We start from the raw sequence: 19,418 nt of genomic DNA on the forward strand, positions 1-19,418 counted from the left end.
AGATGAAAGGGAAGAGGTACGACAAGCCTTGTCATGACTAAGTACATGTACATACAAAGTAGTTGAGTGGGGGTGCCCAGCCAGCTCAGCGGAAATAGTGTGCGACTTCTGATCTTGGGGTTGTCAGTTCAAGCCCCATACTGGATGTAGAAATTACTTAAAACAGTACAATCTTTAAAATCTTTTAAAAATAAATAAAGTTGTTGAGTGTGAAAAAAATGTAGGGTATACAAGGGTAATAAGGGCAAGTAAAGCCAAAGAGGTAGGCAGGGGTTGGTATGTTAAGCTACAACATATAAATTTTATCCTGAAAAACACAGGAAGTCCCTAAGGGCAGTGTTGTGATAGTACAATCAGTGGTTTAGAGTATAGGCTTTGGTGTCAGAGAGCTTGCAGCTTCATGTATTTTACTGTTGTAATCTCAGAGCTTAAAACTAGAGGGACCCCTGTGACACTCAGCAGTTGAGTGTCTGCCTTTGACTCAGGGCGTGATCCCAGGGTCTGGGATTGAGTCCCACCATCCAGCTCCTGCAGATAGCCTGCTTCTCCCTCTGCCTAGGTCTCTGCCTCTCTGTCTCTGTCTCTCATAAATAAATAAATAAAATCTTAAAAAAAACTATACCTAGAATACAGTAAGAATACATAAATGATGAGTGAGCAAACGTACATAATGGGAATAATAATGTCAGTCTCTCATGGCTGTTACAAGGATGATATAAGAAATGCATATAGGGCAGCCCGGGTGGCTGGGCGGTTTAGCGTCACCTTCAGCCCAGGGTGTGATCCTGGAGGCCCGGGATCAAGTCCCATGTCGGGCTCCCTGCATGGAGCCTGCTTCTCCCTCTGCCTGTGTCTCTGCCTCTCTCTCTGTGTCTCATGAGTAAGTAAATAAAATATTTTTAAAAAATTAAAGAAAATGCATATAAAGTATTCAGTGCAGTGCTTGGCATATCATTGGAGTTCAGTACATGGTAGCCAAACACACAGAAAGCAGGAGGGGCAGAGGGAGAGGGAAAAACTTGAGTCCCTACTGAGCTCAGAGCCCAATGCGGGGGCTCAAATTCATGACCCTAAGATCAAGACCTGAGCTGAAACCAAGTGGGATGCTTAACCAACAGCGCCATCCAGGCACCCCAAAACAAGAATTTTAAGGAAGAGGTTCAGATTTGTACTTTAGAAAGGTTATCTAGATAGTAGTGGTATGGACAGATTAGAGGTCAGTCAGGAGGCTACTGTGGCAACATGGGACAGACATGATGAAGACACAGTGATGGATTTAGAGGAAGGGATGAAACCAGAAAATAGAAAGTAGCACTGGTGGTATCTGGTGGTTGAATGTTACAGCATGTAGGGAGCATCTCTTTCCTTGCTATCCCCCCCCTTTTTTTTTAGATTTTTAAGTAATCTCTACACGTAATGGGGGGCTTGAACCCACAACCCTGAAATCAAGAGTCACACGCCACATTGACAGAGCCGGCCAGGCACCCCTCCTTGCTACTGGTTTTTACACTAAGTGTACCATATTGTTGATATTAAAGTATTATAGTATTACATATACATAGTATTTATGCTGCCATGTTCTCTAGCTAAGGTCTTAGACTCATCCTGTGGGTGAGCTCCCTGTGGGTGTAGAGAAGGCTGAATCTTGTTTCTCTTTTAGTGTTTCTTACTCCTTGAATGGTTATACTTCCATCCAAATGCTCATGTGAGAAATTTAAAAGTTGTCCTCTGTGGGAGTGGGACAGCGGATGAGCACCTGCCTTCAGCTCGGGGCGTGATCCTGGAGTCCCAGGGTCTAGTCCCACATCAGGCTTCCTGCATGGAGCCTGCTTCTCCCTCTGCCTATGTCTCTGCCTCTTTCGGTCTTTCATGAATAAATAAATAAAACTCTTAAAAAAAAAAAAGTTGCCCTCTGTACCCCTTTCTTCTTCACTTCTTTGCTCTGTGGCAGACTTCCATGCTATTGGCCTGCAGCGAACCATGCCTGCTGGTACCCATGCCCTTGAGCAGTGCTCATTCACCCTGAGTCTGGTTTTCGTGGGTGACCGGCTTTGGTGAATCGAGGCTTGAGGGCTGATGACATGTGACAGTGTGCTGTTTCTACTTACTCTTTTTTTTTTTTTTTTAAAGATTTTATTTATTAATTCATGAGAGAGAGAGAGAGAAAGGCAGAGACACAGGCAGAGGGAGAAGCAGGCTCCCTGCAGGGAGCCCAACGTGGGACTCGATCCCGGGTCTCTGGGATCATGCCCTGGGCTGAAGGCGGCGCTAATCCGCTGCGCCATCAGGGCTGCCCAGCCTTCTCTGTTCTAAACTAAGTTAGGTTCTCCTGCTATGACTCTTTTTTTTTTTTTTTTTTAAGATTTTATTTATTTATTCAGGAGAGACACACACACAGAGAGAGAGAGAGAGAGAGAGAGAGAGAAAGAGAGGCAGAGGGAGAAGCAGGCCCCATGCAGGGAGCCCGATGTGGGACTTGATCCCGGGTCTCCAGGATCATGTCCTTGGACCAAAGGCAGGCACTAAGCCGCTGAGCCATCCAGGGATCCCTCCTGCTATGACTCTTAAACCCATATTTTTCCTTCAAAACACCTAACACAATTATAATATTTAAAGCCTATGAGTGGGGAACCAAGGGGCCCAGTCAGTTAAGCATCTCTCTTGGTTTTTAATCAGATCCTGATCTTAGTGTCATGAGATTGAGCTTTACATTGGGCTCTGCACTTAGCAGGGAGCCTGCCTGAGATTCTCTCCCTCTCCTCCTCTAAAATAAATAAATAAATAAAATCTTTAAAACATATATATATATAAAGTCTATGAGGGCAGAGGCCATGACTATCTCATGTACCATTCTATCTTCAGGTACCCAGAACAGGGCCTTATATGGAGCAATCACTCAACAAATATTTTCTAAATAAATGAATGAAATTTTTGTAATATTAGGCAAATAAGAGGCAATACATTAAAAATTTAATTTTATGTTCCTGTGAGAAATGTTGGATCCTAGACCCTGGCTTTGCAACCAAGAAATGTACATTTATGTTTGTTAAAACATACAATGATCAAAGATAAAAGGAGAGATATGATAAAATCTGAAATAAACTGTTACCCAAGCAAGGGAAATACTTAGTGGAGAAACATTTAGCAGATATGTAAAAGGATTTGTAAATCACCATAATACCATGTAGCCGAGTTTGGCCACTGCCGTCATCCTTTGCTACCATCTCCACTGAATTATAATTTTCAAAATGAGCTAGTGTTTCATTTGAGGATTTCCATTCCAGTATTAGTGAACTGAAATTATCAAACTTTCTCCTGTGTTGATCAAATACTGCCAGTTCCAGGACTGTGTCCCTCAGGCTTGATACAGGAATCTGCATTTAAAAAGAAAAAAGAAAAAAAAAAAAAAAGAAAGAAACCAACAGTAGCTTAGGAGGCAGTGAGATACCCCTGAAGCTAGAGCTCATTTTTATCACAGTCTTTTTACTTTGAAAAAAAAATTTTAAGATTTATTTTTTATTTGAGAGAGAGAGGAGGAGGGGAGGGACAGAGGCAGAATCTCAAGCAGACTACCTGCTGAGCATGGAGCCCAACGTGGGGCTTGATTTTATGACTTTGAGATCATGACCTGAGCCGAAACCAAGAATTGTGCACTCAACTAACTGAGCTGCCCAGGTGCCCCTCTTTGATAATTTTCAAACCTACTAATATGTTGAAAGAATAGTATGAGTACACACACCTCATCTGGATTCACCATTTGCCTTACGAAAGATTTGAATAAACATCTCTCCAAAGAAGATTTACAAATGGCCAATAAGCACAGAAAAAGGTACAACATCATTAATCACTAGAAAATATAAATCAAGGGGATCCCTGGGTGGCTCAGCGGTTTAGCACCTGCCTTTGGCCCAGGGCATGATCCTGGAGTCCTGAGATTGAGTCCTGCATCAGGCTCCCTGCATGGAGCCTGCATCTCCCTCTGCCTGCATCTCTGCCTCTCTCTGTGTCTCTCATGAATAAATAAAATCTTTAAAAAAATGTAAATCAAAACCAGCACGAGATACTACTTCTCACTCACTAGGAAGGTGATATCAAAATGACAAACAATAACAAGTGTTGGAAAGGTGGAAAAATTGGAATTCTCATCCCTCGCTTAGGAAATGTAAAATGGAATGAGGTGGGCGAGCGGTTTGGTGGCGGCAGCCTTGCGGGTTCGCTCCAGACACAGAGATGCAGCTCTTTGTGAAGACCCTGATGGGCAAAACTATCACCCTTGAGGTCGAGCCCAGTGACACCACTGAAAATGTCAAAGCCAAAATCCAAGACAAAGAGGGCATCCCACCTGACCAGCAGCGTCTGATTTTTGCGGGCAAACAGCTAGAAGATGGCCGAACTCTGTCAGACTACAATATCAGAAAGAGTCCACCTTGCACTTGGTGCTTCGCCTGCGAGGTGGCATCATCAAGCCTTCACTCCGCCAGCTGGCCCAGAAATACAACTGCAACAAGATGATCTGCCGCAAGTGTTATGCTCGCCTGCACCCCGCTGTCAACTGCCACAAGAAGTGCGGCCACACCAACAACCTGCGCCCCAAAAAGAAGGTCAAATAAGGCCCCTCCACCGGCTCTTCCTTTGCCCGCAGGGTGGCCTCCTGCCCGAGCCTCAATAGGTCCTGGGGGCTCAATAAAGTTTCCCTTTCATTGACTGGAAAAAAAAAAAAAAAAGGAAATGTAAAATGCTGTGGCTGCTCTGGAAAATAGCTGGTGGTTCTTCAAAAGGCTAAATACTGAGTTATCGTATGCCAAGAAATTCCATCTCTAGGTAGAACTCAAAAGAAATGAAAACATGTTCATACAAAAATGTGTGCATGAATGTTCACAGGCAGCATTATTCTTATGTTACAGCCAAAAAGTGGGAACCACCCCTATATCCATCAATTGATACATGGACAAACAAAATGTAGTATGTATATCTATGCAAAGGAATATTATGAAGCCATAAAAAAGAATGCAGTACTCATTCATGCTACAATATGAATGAATCTTGAAAACATGGGAAATGAAAGAAGCTAGCTGCAAAGGCCACATATATGATTCCATTTATATGAAATCCATAGAGACATATGGTCCAGGGGCTGGGGTGGAGGGATTGGGGGGGAAGTGACTGCTACTGGGTGTGCATTTTTTGGGGGGGAAATGAAAATATTCTGGAGTTGAACAGTGGCAATGGCTGCAAAACTCTTACCTATACAGTTTTAAAAGGGTAAATTTTACAGTATGCAAATTGTACTTAATTATTAAGGAAGAAATTCTAAGTATGGAGAATTACAACTGTAAATTAATCCTTACATTTCTAAGAAAAAAATGTCTTGCAATTTTTTTTTTAAAGATTTTGTTTATTTGAGAGAGAGCAAGAGAGTATGAGCTGGGAGGAGGAGCAGAGGGAGAGGACGAGAGAGAATCTCAAACTGACTCCATGCTGAGTGCTGAGCCTGATGTGTGCTCAATCCCAGGACTCTGAGATCAGACCTGAGCCAAAACCAAGAGTTGGGCACTCAGGGACACCTGGGTGGCTCAGCGGTTGAGGGCCTGCCTTTGGCTCAAGGTGTGATCCTGGATTCCCAGGTTCAAGTCCCACATCAGGCTCCTTGCATGCAGCCTGCTTCTCTGTCTGCCTGTGTCTCTGCCTCTCTCTCTCTCTCTCTCATGAATAAATAAATAAAATCTTAAAAAAAAGAGTTGGGCACTCAAATGACTGAGCCACTGAGATGCTCCTTTTCTTGCAAATCTTCTATAAATTTAAATTATTTCAAATGAAAAACTTGACACTGAATGACAATTATATGGATAACTTTTATTCTGCTCCATCTAAGTGATTTTTTAAAAAGTAAATCATTTATAGGGGTGCCTGCATGGCACAGTCAGTTGAGTGTAACACTGCTGGTTTCAGCTTAGATCTGATTTCAGGGTCCTGGATCGAGCCCCAAGTCTGGTTCCGTGCTTAGCTCTGAGTCTACTTGAGTTTCTCTCTCCCTCTTCCTCTGTTCCTCCCACCTGTGGTCTCTCTCTCTCTGAAATAAATCTTTTTAAAAAGTACATCATTTACAAACTTCAAATAATACTTCACGTGGAATTTAGTTCTGAAAAAAATGAGTTCCTTAATCTGTAACACCTCATATTCTTGTTCGTTTATTTATTTATTTTTTTAAAAATTTTTATTTATTTATGATAGTCACACACAGAGAGAGAGAGAGAGAGGCAGAGACACAGGCAGAGGGAGAAGCAGGCTCCATGCAGGGAGCCTGATGTGGGACTCGATCCTGGGTGTCCAGGATCACGCCCTGGGCCAAAGGCAGGCGCCAAACCGCTGCGCCACCCAAGGATCCCCCTATTTATTTATTTATGACAGATTTTTTTAAAGATTTTTTTATTTATTCATGAGAGACAGAGAGAGAGAGAGAGGCAGAGACACAGGCAAAGGGAGAAGCAGGCTCCATGCAGGGAGCCTGATGTGGGACTCGATCCCGGGACTCCAGGATCACGCCCTGGGCTGAAGGCAGGCGCTAAACTGCTGAGCCACCCAGGCACCCCAATTCTTGTTCTTTTAAAATAAAAAGATAGAATAAGGGCAGCCCTGGTGGCTCAGCAGTTTAGCACCACCTTCGGCTGGGGGCGTGATCCTGGGGATCCAGGATCAAGTCCCACGTCGGGCTCCCTGTGTGGACCCTGCTTCTCCCTCTGCTGGTGTCTCTACCTCTCTTTTTCTCTCTGTGTGTCTCTCATGAATAAATAAATAAATAATCTTAAAAAAAAGAATAGTATAAAAGTCAATAATGTGCTTTGCAGTCGGTCAGACTGTGCTATGTTTTAGCTTTATGCCTTTGGAATAATTATTCAACCTCTAGGAGCCTCAGTTTCTCCATCTGTAAAAAGGAATAATTGATTGTTCGGTACAGGCTAAGAAAGCACTTCTATTCTCCTGTGCTTATAATTAAAGCCCACCTCATTTAGTATACAGTCTGATGTTCTAGTTTCTAATTAGAAAACTCATTTTTTCCTTAACCCCTACTAGCTATGCTATTACTTATCATTACTCTATATGATGGGTTTGGAGTGGAGATAGATTCTATTACTTACCAATAATGCCAATAAAAGATCTGGTAGAGAAAGATATTATCCAAACTATCTGGAAGTTCAGAGACATCTCCACTGTCTATTGCCATAACTGCAAGCTGACTACATCCCTACGTACAGTAAGCAAACTCACTAAATCACTAAGTATAGCCAATTCTGACCTGTTTAATTATCTCTTTTCAGACACTGTTAGAGAATAACAAATAAAAGTGTCCTTAACTTTAATAAGATAAAAGCTATACATACTTTAGACCATTTAGCTGTAAGGCACAGAAGACAAAAGTACCAAGTTAGATGAAAGCATTGTACTTACCAGTTGTTTATTGTGCTGTGGCAGAGGGCAAGGCTGGGCACCAGCTGGCTCTCTGTATACTGGGGTTACTGACATGCTGGCAGGGTGGGCACACATGAAGCGTACCTGTACAGCCTCAACAGCTGGACTTGGGTTCAGGACACCTGGGTTATTTCCAATTCGGAACGTCAGAGTCTTTAAGGAAACAACAGAGCAAGAGGCAACTGTGGGTTGACATCAGTTGTACCAATCTACATGTGTTAGAATTATTCAAACTCTAGTATAGGATCTTTCTGGACATTAAAATCATCATAGTTCTTTCTTTTAAAGATTTTATTTATTCATGACAGACAGAGAGAGAGAGAGAGGCAGAGGGAGAAGCAGGCTCCATGCAGGGAGCCCGATGTGGGACTCGATCCCGGGTCTCCAGGGTCAAACCCTGGGTTGAAGGCGGCGTTAAACCGCTGGGCCACTGGGGCTGCCCAAAATCATCATAGTTCTTGATCATGGCTAAGACAAACAAGGGTATCATGGAAATTTATAAACAAAGAAAATATTTTTTAAAAATCTAATTCTGACCAATCACTTGTCTTTTTCTCCACCAAATCTTCCATTTAAAAAAAGATTTATTTATTCATGAGAGAGAGAGAGAGAGAGGCAGAGACACAGGCAGAGGGAGAAGCAGGCTCCATGCAGGGAGCCCAACATGGGACTCGATCCCCAATCTCCAGGATCAGGCCCTGGGCTGAAGGAGGCACTAAACCGCTGAGCCACAGGCTGCCCTCCACCAAATCTTTCAAATCTTTTGTTATCAGTTGGCAAAAAGTAGAAAAACTATTTTGTGTTTCAACCTGTCTCTAGTGGAAGCACCAAATGAGTAACAGAATGTGGAGACAAAAGACAAGAAGGCTCCAACAGGAGTGACAACTCTGACAGTGCTGACAGCCAGCCAAGTTCATAAAAGACATTAAAAAAGAAGCTCAGTTCTTGGGCAGCCCCGGTGGTGCAGCGGTTTAGTGCCGCCTGCAGCCCAGGGTGTGATCCTGGAGACCCTGGATGAGTCCCACATCAGGCTCCCTGCAGGGAACCTGCTTCTCCTTCTGCCTGTGTCTCTGCTTTTCTCTCTCTCTCTCTCTCTCTCTCTCTCTCTGCATCTCTATGAATAAATAAATAAAAAATTAAAAAAAAAAAGAAGCTCAGTTCTTACTAAGTTAAAATCATACATCGATTCCTTGTGGGCTGGTTCCATACAGTCATACACTGAATTCTCAACCTGGTCAAACTGTAAAGAAACAGGGCACAACTGTGGATCTATCACTACCTCTAAAATAATAAAACTAATTCAACTGATAAAGGGCAACACACTTGCTATCTTATAGCAGATCTAAATGGTTCTTCAAAAGTGCTCACCACTCACAATTGCTAACCAATCAAAACTGCTAAGAGTGACATTTCAACTTTCCCTTTCCCTTCCTTGCATTTTTTTGGAAGTGGGAAACCATATATCCTCTAATCTAGACAACAAGCAAATGGATTATAGTAATAAAGTTGAAATTTATTGAACTTATTGAAATAAGTTCGTTACTACAAAAAGATCTTGAGCCATTTGGCAGATTGTCAGAATTCTCAAATGAGTGAAATCTTTGAGTATATTTAAAGGATAGTAAAGTTAAAAAAAAACCCTTTAATCAATAATTAGAATTTTCCTATGTTAATTAACTAGAATTTAAATAAAATTTTGGAAGAAAAAAAGTATTTTCCTGTCTATAAATGAAATCTGTTAGAATCTAAAAAGGAATGACTAGAGGTATAAAAGATTTGGAATATTACTGGAATATTTAAGGAATGACTAGAAGTATAAAAGATTTGGAATATTACTGGAATATTTAGTTTAGTGACTAAAACAAATGTTCAAAAAATATCATTTTCCTACTTACTTGTTCCCCTAAATCCAGGCACAAGACCCGGTAGATATACTGGTTCTGTTTTCTCTTGGCTGGCAGCCGAACTTGTGTTAATTCAATTTTCTCTGTCTTCTCCATGCTCAACTCCAAAAAGAATCGAGAGGGCTCCAAGATCCATGGGCGGGGGCCCCCTTCAAATACCATTTCCTTCACAGACTGCCATGTCACCAATGCCACCTCCACAGGGTTTACAGCCTGATTGGCATTCAAAGAAATGAATCCTTGATTGGTCAGGGAACTCAACAGTTTTCTAAAGTAAAAAACCGGTTGATTGCTGAAAATGACATTAGACTTAATTTCCAAATCAGGAGACATGTACACGATGCCTCTCACTTGGATGTTTCTCAACCTCTGTACTTATTTTGATCCTATCATTCAGGCCTAACTTGTGTGTTACCTTACCTAATAATATCTGATCATTCCAGACCACAACCACTTCCACATCCTCTTATAATACTCATCTCTACTATTCACTGTATACTAATTCATCTCCTAAAGCTGTTTGAAGGTATCTAATGTTTCACATGTATAATAATTCTTATGCTATTATCTAAAATTATTCAGAGAAAAGAATATCTTTTACCTGTATTTTAAAAGAGACTGTCTCTTCCTTATTGGGATTTACTACAATGTTGGGCACATAAGCGGTATTGAACAAGTAACTGTATAAGCATTTTAAATGGAGATTTTTTTAAAAATCTGAATATAGGTGACACACAATATTAGTTTCACATGTATGACACAGAGATTTGACATCTGTTATGCTGTTCTCAGAAGTCTAGCTACCCTCTGTCCCTGTACCACACTATTACAGTACCATTATGTTCCCTATGCAGTGACTTTTATTCCCATGACTTAATTCATTCCATAACTAGAAGCTCATATGTCCCACTCCCCTTCATTCATTTTGCCCATCCACCTCCCCCCTCAATCTGGTAACCATCAGTTTGTTCTTGGGACTGATTGTGCATTTTGTTTATTTATTCATTGGTTTTGTTTTTCTAATTCCACATATGAGTGAAGTTGTATGGAATCACTGGTCTTCCTCAGTCTGACTTATTTCACTTAGCATAATACCATATAGGCCCATCCCTGTTGTCACAATGGTTTGATCTCATCTTTTTATGGCTGTGTAATATTCCTCTCTCTGTGTGTGTACATATACACACATCTTCCTTACCCGCTCATCTACCAATGGGACTTTTGGGCTGCTTCCATACACATCTTGACTATTGTAAATAATGCTGCCATAAACATAGGATGCTTACATCTTCTCAGATTAGTGTTTTCATTTTCTTTGGTTAAATACTCAGTAGTGGAATTACTAGATCATATGATAGCTCTATTTCAGTTTTATGAGGAACCACAATACTGTTTTCCAGAGTGGCTGCCGCAATGTACATTCCCACCAACAGTGCACAAGGGTTCCTTTTTCTCCAGATCCTCACCAACACTTGCTGTTTCTTCTTTCATTTTAGCCATTCTGACACAGGTGTGAAATGATCTCGTTGTGGTTTTGATTTGCATTTCCCTGATGATGAGTGATGCTGAGCATGTTTTCATGTGTTGGCCATCTGTGTGTCTTCTTTGGAAAAATGTCTCTTCAGGTTCTCTGCCTATTTATTTATTTTTATTATTTTTTAAAGATTTTATGTATTTATTCAAGAGAGACACACAGAGAGAGGCAGAGACATAGGTAGAGGGAGAAGCAGGCTCCCTGTGGGGAGCCTGATATAGGATTTGATCCCAGGACCCTAGGCTCACAACCTGAATTGAAGGCAGATGCTCAACCCCTGAGCCACCCAGGTGCCCTGCCTATTTTTTTATTGGACTTAGTTTTTTAGTGTTGAGATGTGTAAGTTCTTCATATATTTTGGATATTAAACCCTCATTAGATGTATCATTATCTGTTCCCATTCCATAGGTTACCTTTTGTTTTGTTGTTGGTTTCTTTCACTGTGCAAAGGCTTTTTATTTTGATGTAGTCCCAATGGGGTTTTTTGTTTGTTTTTCCAAAGGTTTATTTTTGCTTTTGTTTCCCTTGCCTCAGGAGACAGCTAGAAAAATGTTCAATGTCATTGGCTAATGTCAGAGAAATTACTGCCTATGTTCTTTTCTAGGATTTTTTTTTAAGATTTTAAGATTTTATTTATTTATTCATGAGAGACAGAGAAAGAGAGAAGCAGAGACACAGGCACAGAGAGAAACTGGCTCCATGCAGGAAGCTCGGTGCAGGACTCGATCCCAGGATTCCAGGATCACACCCTGGGCCGAAGACAGGTGCTAAACCACTGAGCCACCCAGGAAACCCCTCTTCTAGGATTTTTATAATTTAAGGCCTTATTTAGGTCTTTAATCCATTTTGTGTTTATTTCTGCGTATGGTGTTAGAAAGTGGTCCAATTTCATTCTTTTGCATCATGCAGATGTCGTTTTCCCAGCACCATTTATGGAAGAGACTGTCCTTTCCCTATTGTATATTCTTGCCATGATTGTTGAAGATTAATTGATCATATAATCATGGGTTTATTTTTGAGATCTCTAGCCTGTTGCATTGACCTATGTGTCTATTTTTGCGTCAGTTCCATACTATTTGGATTATTATAGCATTGTAACATATATTGAAATCTGGGATTGTGATACTTCCAAGCTTTGTTCTTCTTTCTCAGGATTGCTTCAGTTATTTGGGATCTTTTGTAGTTCCATACAAATTTTAGTATTTTTTCTGGTTTCATGAAAAATGCTGTTGGCATTTTGATAGGGATTGCAATGAATCTATAGATTGCTTTGGCTAATATGGACATTTTAACAATATTAATTCTTCCAATCCATGAGCATGGGCTATCTTTCCATTTTTGTCATCTTCAATTTCTTTCATCAATGTTTTATAGTTTTCAGAGTATAGGTCTTTCACCTCCTTGATTAAATTTATTTCCAGGCATTTAAATTCTTTTTGGTATAATTATAAATGATGTTAATTTTCTTAATTTCTCTCTCTGCTACTTCATTATTAGTGCATAGAAACATCACTGATTTCTGGGTATTAATTTTGTATCCTGCAACTTTACTAATTAATTTATTACTTCTAATATTTTTTTGGTGGAGTCTTTAGGATTTCCTATGTGTAGTATCATGTCCTCTGCAAAATGTGATAGTTTAGCTTCTTTACCAAATGGAAGCCTTTTGTCTCTTTTTCACTGTCTGATTGCAACAGCTAAGACTTCCAATACTATGTTCCATAAAAGTGGGGAGAGTGAACATTCTTGTCTTGTTCTGATCTTAGAGGAAAAGCTCTGAGTTTTCACTATTGAGTATGATGTTATCTGTGGCTTTTTCAAATATGGTCCTTAATGTGTTGAGGCATGTTACCTCTAAATCTTGAGAGTTTTTATCATTAATAGATGTTGAATTTTATCAAATGCTTTTTCTGCATCTGTTGAGATAATCATGATTTTTATAATTTGTTTTGTTGATGTAGTAAATCACATTGATTGATTTGTGAATATTGAATCATCCTTGCTTTCCTGGAATAAATCCCATTTGATAGCAGTGAATCATTTTTTTTAAGTTTTTATTTATTTATTTATGAGAGATACACAGAGAGAGAGAGAGAGACAGAGACAGAGAGAAAGAGAGAGGCAGAGACACAGGCAGAGGGAGAAGCAGGCTCCATGCAGGGAGCCTGATGTGGGACTTGATCCCGAGTCCCCAGGATCACACCCTAGGCCAAAGGCAGGCACTAAACCACTGAGCCACCCGGGCTGCCCTCCTTTTTTTTTTTTTTTTTTTTTTTTTTTTTAAGATTTTATTTATTTATTCATTAGAGACACACAGAGAGAAAGGCAGAGAGAGCACACTACATGCAGGGAGCCCAATGTGGGACTCGATCCCAGGACTCCAGGATCATGCCCTAAGCTGGAAGGCAAACGCTTAACTGCTGAGCCACTCAGGCGTCCCATGATCCTTTTAATTAATATATTGTTGTAGGTGGTTTGCTAATATTTTGTTGGGGACTTTTGCAGCTATGTTCATCTGTGATACTGGCCTGTAATTTTCTTTCTTTATGGTGTCCTTTATCTAGTTTTGGTATCAGGGTAATGCTGGCCTTGTGGGATGTATTTGGAAGCTTTCCTTCCTTTTCTATTTTTTGGGATAGTTTGAGGAGAATAGCTATTAACTCTTTTTTAAAAGTTTGGTAGAATTCACCTGTGAATGCATCTGGCCCTGGACTTTTGTCTTGGCAGTTTTTTGATTACTGATTAGCAATCAGTCTGTTCAGATTTTCTATTTCTTCCTGATTCAGTTCTGGAAGACGTATTGTATTGTATTGATTGATTGATTGATTGATTGATTGATTTGATTCATTTATTTTAGAAAGAAGGGGGAGAGGGGCAGAGGGAGAGAGAATCAGCACACTCCCTGCTGAGCACAGAGCCTGATACATGGCTTAGTCTCACAACCCTGAGATCCTGACCTGAGCTAAAATCAAGAGTTGGACACTTAACTGACTAAGCCACCCAGGCACCCCAGGAAGATTGTAGGTTTCTAAAAATTTATCCATTAAATGGATATTTTATTAAGTTAGCAAAGAACTTTTATCCTAAAGATAAAAATATAATACAGCTATATACTTCATCCTATTTCTCAAAGAACTCTCACCTAAGAGTATAGTCAAGATTGGTATTATTTACTCCAGTATCCAGAGAAATCGGATCCTATTACAAATGAGCAAATGTGTTTTAGGAGAACATCAAAGTGAAGGTGATTTTCATGTAGTACACAGTGACTAAGTTGCAAAATGAAGTATAGAGTTTCAGCAATCATTCTAAAGATGTAAATAAACCATGCCTTAGTATTTCTTTCCTGAACTGGGCAAGTTTATTCTTGAATACTATTAAAATTAAACATTCCTATGTCTGATGGCAGTATTCTCTTAAATAATGTGTGTCTATATAACTTAATTCAACAATTATTCATTGATGGCCCATTGGGGATATAGTAGTAACAAGTCAAATAAGGTTTTGCCTCACAGTAGAACTCACAGTCTGGGAAAAACAGATTTGAATAGGTAGAGTATATTGGGCATTACAAAAAGGCATCGTACAGTGTGCCATACAACCCTCTAATAGAAGAAACACAATTAGAGGTTTCACAAAAGGCCTTCCTCAGAAAACAAGACAGAAATCATTCCTTTATCCTAGATACATAGTCCAAAATTAACCAGACCAACTGAATTGGACTGATACGTAAAAGGACAAATTGAAAACTATACCATGTACTGAAACATAATACTGATTAAATAAAGGCAGAAAGCATATATCCTTTTAAGCAGGTAGGGGGGAAACATACAACCAAAGCACTACATATAGAAGGAAAATCATCATCTTATTTCCTTTCTTTTAAGGGTGGTTTTCATCCAGGGGAGATATGATCTGTAGATACTCAATAAATATAAAATAAGGCTGGGAATAATCATAAAATAAAAAACCTAATGAAATGACAATGAGTCACAGCCAAGTACTTTCACTGAACTAGGCAACTAGGATGATTCATCCACTGAGAACAAATGAAATATGCTTGAACTGGATGTTTAATACTTAATGCTGCATAATGTGCAGTAAGGCCAACTCAAAATGCAAGGCTTTAAAAATTTTTTTAAGATTTTATTTATTTATTCATGAGACAGGGAGAGAAGGAGAGACATACATAGGCAGAGGGAGAAGCCAGCTCCATACAGGGAGCCTGATGACCCGATCACACCCTGAGCTGAAGGCTCAACCACTGAGCCACCCAGGTGTCCCGCAAGCTTTAAAATTAATAACTTACCTTGCTTCTTTCATTAGTGTTAATTTTTCCCCCAAGGGTGACTCCTTATCTCAAAAGACCCTGATTCAAGATTTGCCAGGCTCTACCAGCAAGAATTTGTAGACATCAATTCTAGCTCCTGAAGGATTCAAATATGAACAGATACCAGGCTTTACTTTTGTTTTGAACTGCTACCTGTCATAATGTCTGAATCATAATGGACTAATCCTTAGGCCCTAAATAATGACTGTTGTGCTGAAAATCCTTAAGTATAAAGATTAAAGATGACAAATCTCCCTCTCTAGAATAGTTCTCTTTCAGAGTTCTTCAAAAGAGACCATCCTAATATCCAATATTTTATTCAGCATCGTGTTAACAGTGACATATGCACATGTAAAAATTCAAATAGTATCTTAAGAGTGGCGTACTTTATATACCTTACTATATGCATATTTTATACTTCAGTAAAAAAGAAGAAATAAACGGGGAATATCTAAAGCTTGCTGACACAACTTAAAGATATTCGGGGCACCTGGGTGGTTCAAGCAGTTGACATCGGCCTTCAGCTCAGGTCGTGATCCTGGGGTCCTGGGATCAAGTCCCACATCGGGCTCCCCGCAGGGAGCATGCTTCTCCCTCTGCCTATGTCTCTGCCTTTCTCTCTGTGTTTCTCATGAATAAATAAATAAAATCTTTTTAAAAAACAAAACAAAACAAACAAAAGCAACCTAAAGATATTCCTGTGGTAGAAACATGAGGGAGTAAACTCCCTGATACTCAGGTTTGATAACTTTAGATATAAAAACGAGAGTGGTAAATAAAGAGAACACAAATATAACCATAAAACATCTCACCTTTAGGGGTTCATAAGCAGCAAATGTGGCACTGCTCTCCAAGTACTCTTCAGACTCAGTCACACTCACTGTGACCAGGGTATGGCCTAAAGACTTGGCTGCTATATGTGTACTAGAGCAGTGTGTTGGTCCAGGTCTTTGAATACCTGCAAATCAAAAAACATGACTTCATTACAGTAATAAGCAGTCAGTTCTCAAGGGGATCAATCTACAGAAATATAAGAATTTTAATACATTAAGAAACATCTTGATTTCATACATTAACTACTAGGCCTCAATTGTTTATATCATATCAATATAAACATCTGTTCCTTTTATTAACAGATATATATCAAGTAAGAACGTAAGACACAATTTTATGTTCAGTGAGGATACAAACATAAGCAAAGATCCCAACTTCAAGGCTAAGGGAGAGTGAACATTTACATAAATTAAGGTATAATGGGATGCCTGGGTGACTCAGTGGTTGAGCATCTGCCTTCAGCACAGGTTGTGATCCTGGGGTCCTGGTATCGGGTCCGTGTCGGACTCCCTCTGGGAGCCTGCTTCTTCCTCGGCCTATGTCTCTACCTATGTCTGTGTCTCTCATGAATAAATAAAACCTTTTAAAAAATTAAAAATTAAAAAAAATTTTTAAAAATTAATAGTAGAAAATGATAAGCAGTATAGAGGTCTAGGAAACAGGTTACTTCTAGTTGGAGAGATCATGGAAGATTCAGATACATAGAAGACAGTATCTCAAATTGATGAATGAGCAAAGATAGAAATATAATGATATACACATGAGTATATAAAGGAGCAATACAGGAAATTTTAACTTAAATAGTTTGTTTAGCTGGAGCCACATATAAAGGAAACCCAAGTATGAAGTAGTTATGAAAAATAGATTGGAAAAAAAGAAAGAAAGAAAAATAGATTGGGTTATCTTGTAGAGACCTTGAACATTAAACTAAAAGGACTTTAGCTCTACTCCACTGGCAATGAGAACCCCCTCACATTTTTTGAGCAGAAAAAGTAATACTGAAAGTGAGCTTCATGAAGGTCCATCTGGTAGCCACGGATTATCAAAGGTGAGCAACAGTTAGGAGGATATTGTTCTATTCTAGGTGAGAAATAGTGAGGGCATAAAAATTAGGAGACATACCCAGAGAACAGAGATAAGAGAGATTATACTTAGCAAGGGCAAGGCAGAAGTTCAAGTTACAGTAAATAGCAAATACTAAGTAAATGTTAGATGCTACTACTACTACTATTATTACTGATTAAAAAACAATGGTAAGGGCAGCCCGGGTGGCTCAGCGGTTTAGAGCTTGCCTTCCGCCCAGGGCATGATCCTGGAGTCTGGGGATCGAGTCCCACATCAGGCTCCCTGCATGGAGCCTACTTCTCCCTCTGCTTGTGTCTCTGCCTCTCTCTCTCTCTCTCTCTCTCTGTCTCTCATTAATAAATAAATAAAATCCTTAAAACAAAAACAAAAATTCAAAAAAACAATGGTAATCAGGATCACACAGACATTCAATAACAGAAAATAATATTGGTCTTCATGGATAGCTTGTTCACATTCTCCTTTTATTAGAAAAAGATATTTTTGGGGGGTGCCTGGGTAGCTGAATTGGCTAAGCATCTGCCTTTGGCTCAGGTCATAATCTCTGGAGTCCTGGGATGGAGCCTCACATCTGGCTTCCTGCTCAGCAGGGACTCTGCCTCTTTCTCTCTTCCTCTGCCTCTCCCCCCTTGCTCATTCTCTCTCGCTCTATGTGTCAAATAAATAAAATCTTAAAAAAAGAAAAAACAAAGATTCTTTCTTTGAATAAATTTAATAATGGCACCACATCCATCCTAGAAAGAGGTATGATATATGTATTAAATAAAGAAGAGGGCAGCCCCGGTGGCGCAGCGGTTTAGCGCCGCCTGCAGCCCGGGGTGTGATCCTGGAGACCCAGGATCGAGTCCCACATCGGGCTTCCTGCATGGAGCCTGCTTCTCCCTCTGCCTGTGTCTCTGCCTCTCTCTCGCTCTCTCTGAATGAATAAATAAATAAATCTTAAAAATAAATAAATAAATAAACAAATAAACAAACAAACAAATAAATAAATAAGAAAAGAGCTCAAGACCTTCATTTGAGCTGAAGGAACAGCCACAACACTTCTCTGAACATGTTTTCAATTTCTGGGCTTTTGTTTTTAAATTACATTACAAGGCAGTTGACAGAATAAATAGAAGTATTATAAAGAAAGGTAATATGTAAATTTAGATTATAATTTGTAGTTTCTGAACTGATGACTGGTCCTCTCATTCAATGACAAAGAAAGGACAAAATAAAAGACCTACTCGTACCTTCCTTGAGAAGAGTAAAAACTCCTTGCTTATCCATGTTCAGATCCAATAATAAATGAGAGCAGTCACTGAACACAATGACTTCTTTGGTCTCCTTATTTACATGATACATTGCAATGGGGACTTCTATAATCTGGCCAATCTCCACATCAGCATGAAATGGTAACAGTTCCATTTTGTTCAGTTTCAAGACATATATCTGGGGAGAAAAAAATTAATCTTCCAACAAAGTTATGTTAGGAAAATCTTAGAAGAAAACATTTCTTAAATATTTGAATACACACATATATTTTATATATAAAAATATGTATCATATACCATGTGTGTGTTGGGGGGTTGGGTGCTTGAGCATGTCATTCATTTCATTCCTCCATCAATTGATTCCTCTACAGCATCTGACACCATACAGCAGGAGTCTTCCAAATGATGGCCAGTGCCCAATTTTCTTAGTTTTTGTAAGTGAATGGTTTTTACATTTAAAAAAAAAGAGTTTATTTATTTACTTGGCAAAGAGAAGGAGGGAGAGCAAAAGCAGGGGGCAGAGGTAAAGGAAGAAGCAGATTCCCTTCTGAGGACGGAGCCAGCTATGGGGCTCCATCCCAGGACCCTGAGATCAAGACCCGGGCAAAAGGCAGATACTCAACTGACTGGGCCACCCATTTTTACTTTCTTAAAAGGTTTTATAATAAACAATAAATAAGAATATGAGAGTATATGTCTATAGGTCTATAGACACTAACATATTTACTATCTATCTGGCCCTTTAGGAACAAAGTTTGCTGACTTCAGATACAGAGCACTTCCTCTTTCTTGGTATCTTAAAAAAAAATCTTTTGTCTTTGCTATAGATTGAATGTTTGTGTCCCCCCCTCAAATTCCTATGTTGAAATCCTAAACTCCCAATATGATGGTTTTAGGAGGCAAGGCCTTTGGGAGGTGATTAGGTCATAAATGAAACTAGTGCCTTTATAAAAGAGACCCCAGAGAGTTCTGCAGCCCTTCCACCGTGAGGATGCAGCAAAAAGACAGCTTTC

At 39.7% G+C, this 19,418-nt stretch overlaps 1 protein-coding gene and 1 pseudogene across 15 annotated transcripts in view; one reads left to right on the top strand and one right to left on the bottom strand.

The window, feature by feature from the left end:
* NUP210L (nucleoporin 210 like) overlaps positions 1-19,418 on the bottom strand; it is an 82,338-nt gene that overhangs the window by 34,664 nt on the left and 28,256 nt on the right. For 14 of the 15 annotated variants that reach the window (XR_012032646.1, XR_012032645.1, XR_012032644.1 and 11 more), the window contains 5 exons: positions 18,385-18,583; positions 16,048-16,193; positions 9,363-9,584; positions 7,447-7,620; positions 3,182-3,374 (listed from right to left, as the gene is read on the bottom strand). Coding sequence is in view for 11 of the 15 variants with exons in the window: in XM_072829614.1 (XP_072685715.1) it covers positions 3,182-3,374; positions 7,447-7,620; positions 9,363-9,584; positions 16,048-16,193; positions 18,385-18,583 (934 nt within the window). In the remaining 4 variants the exon portion in view is untranslated. The remainder of the gene's footprint in view (positions 1-3,181; positions 3,375-7,446; positions 7,621-9,362; positions 9,585-16,047; positions 16,194-18,384; positions 18,584-19,418) is intronic. The other variant, XM_072829611.1, reaches the window with a different exon arrangement.
* On the top strand, positions 4,178-4,718 carry LOC140635289 (ubiquitin-ribosomal protein eL40 fusion protein-like; annotated as a pseudogene).

Source organism: Canis lupus, chromosome 6 (assembly GCF_048164855.1).
Source record: "Canis lupus baileyi chromosome 6, mCanLup2.hap1, whole genome shotgun sequence".
NCBI lineage: Eukaryota > Metazoa > Chordata > Mammalia > Carnivora > Canidae > Canis > Canis lupus.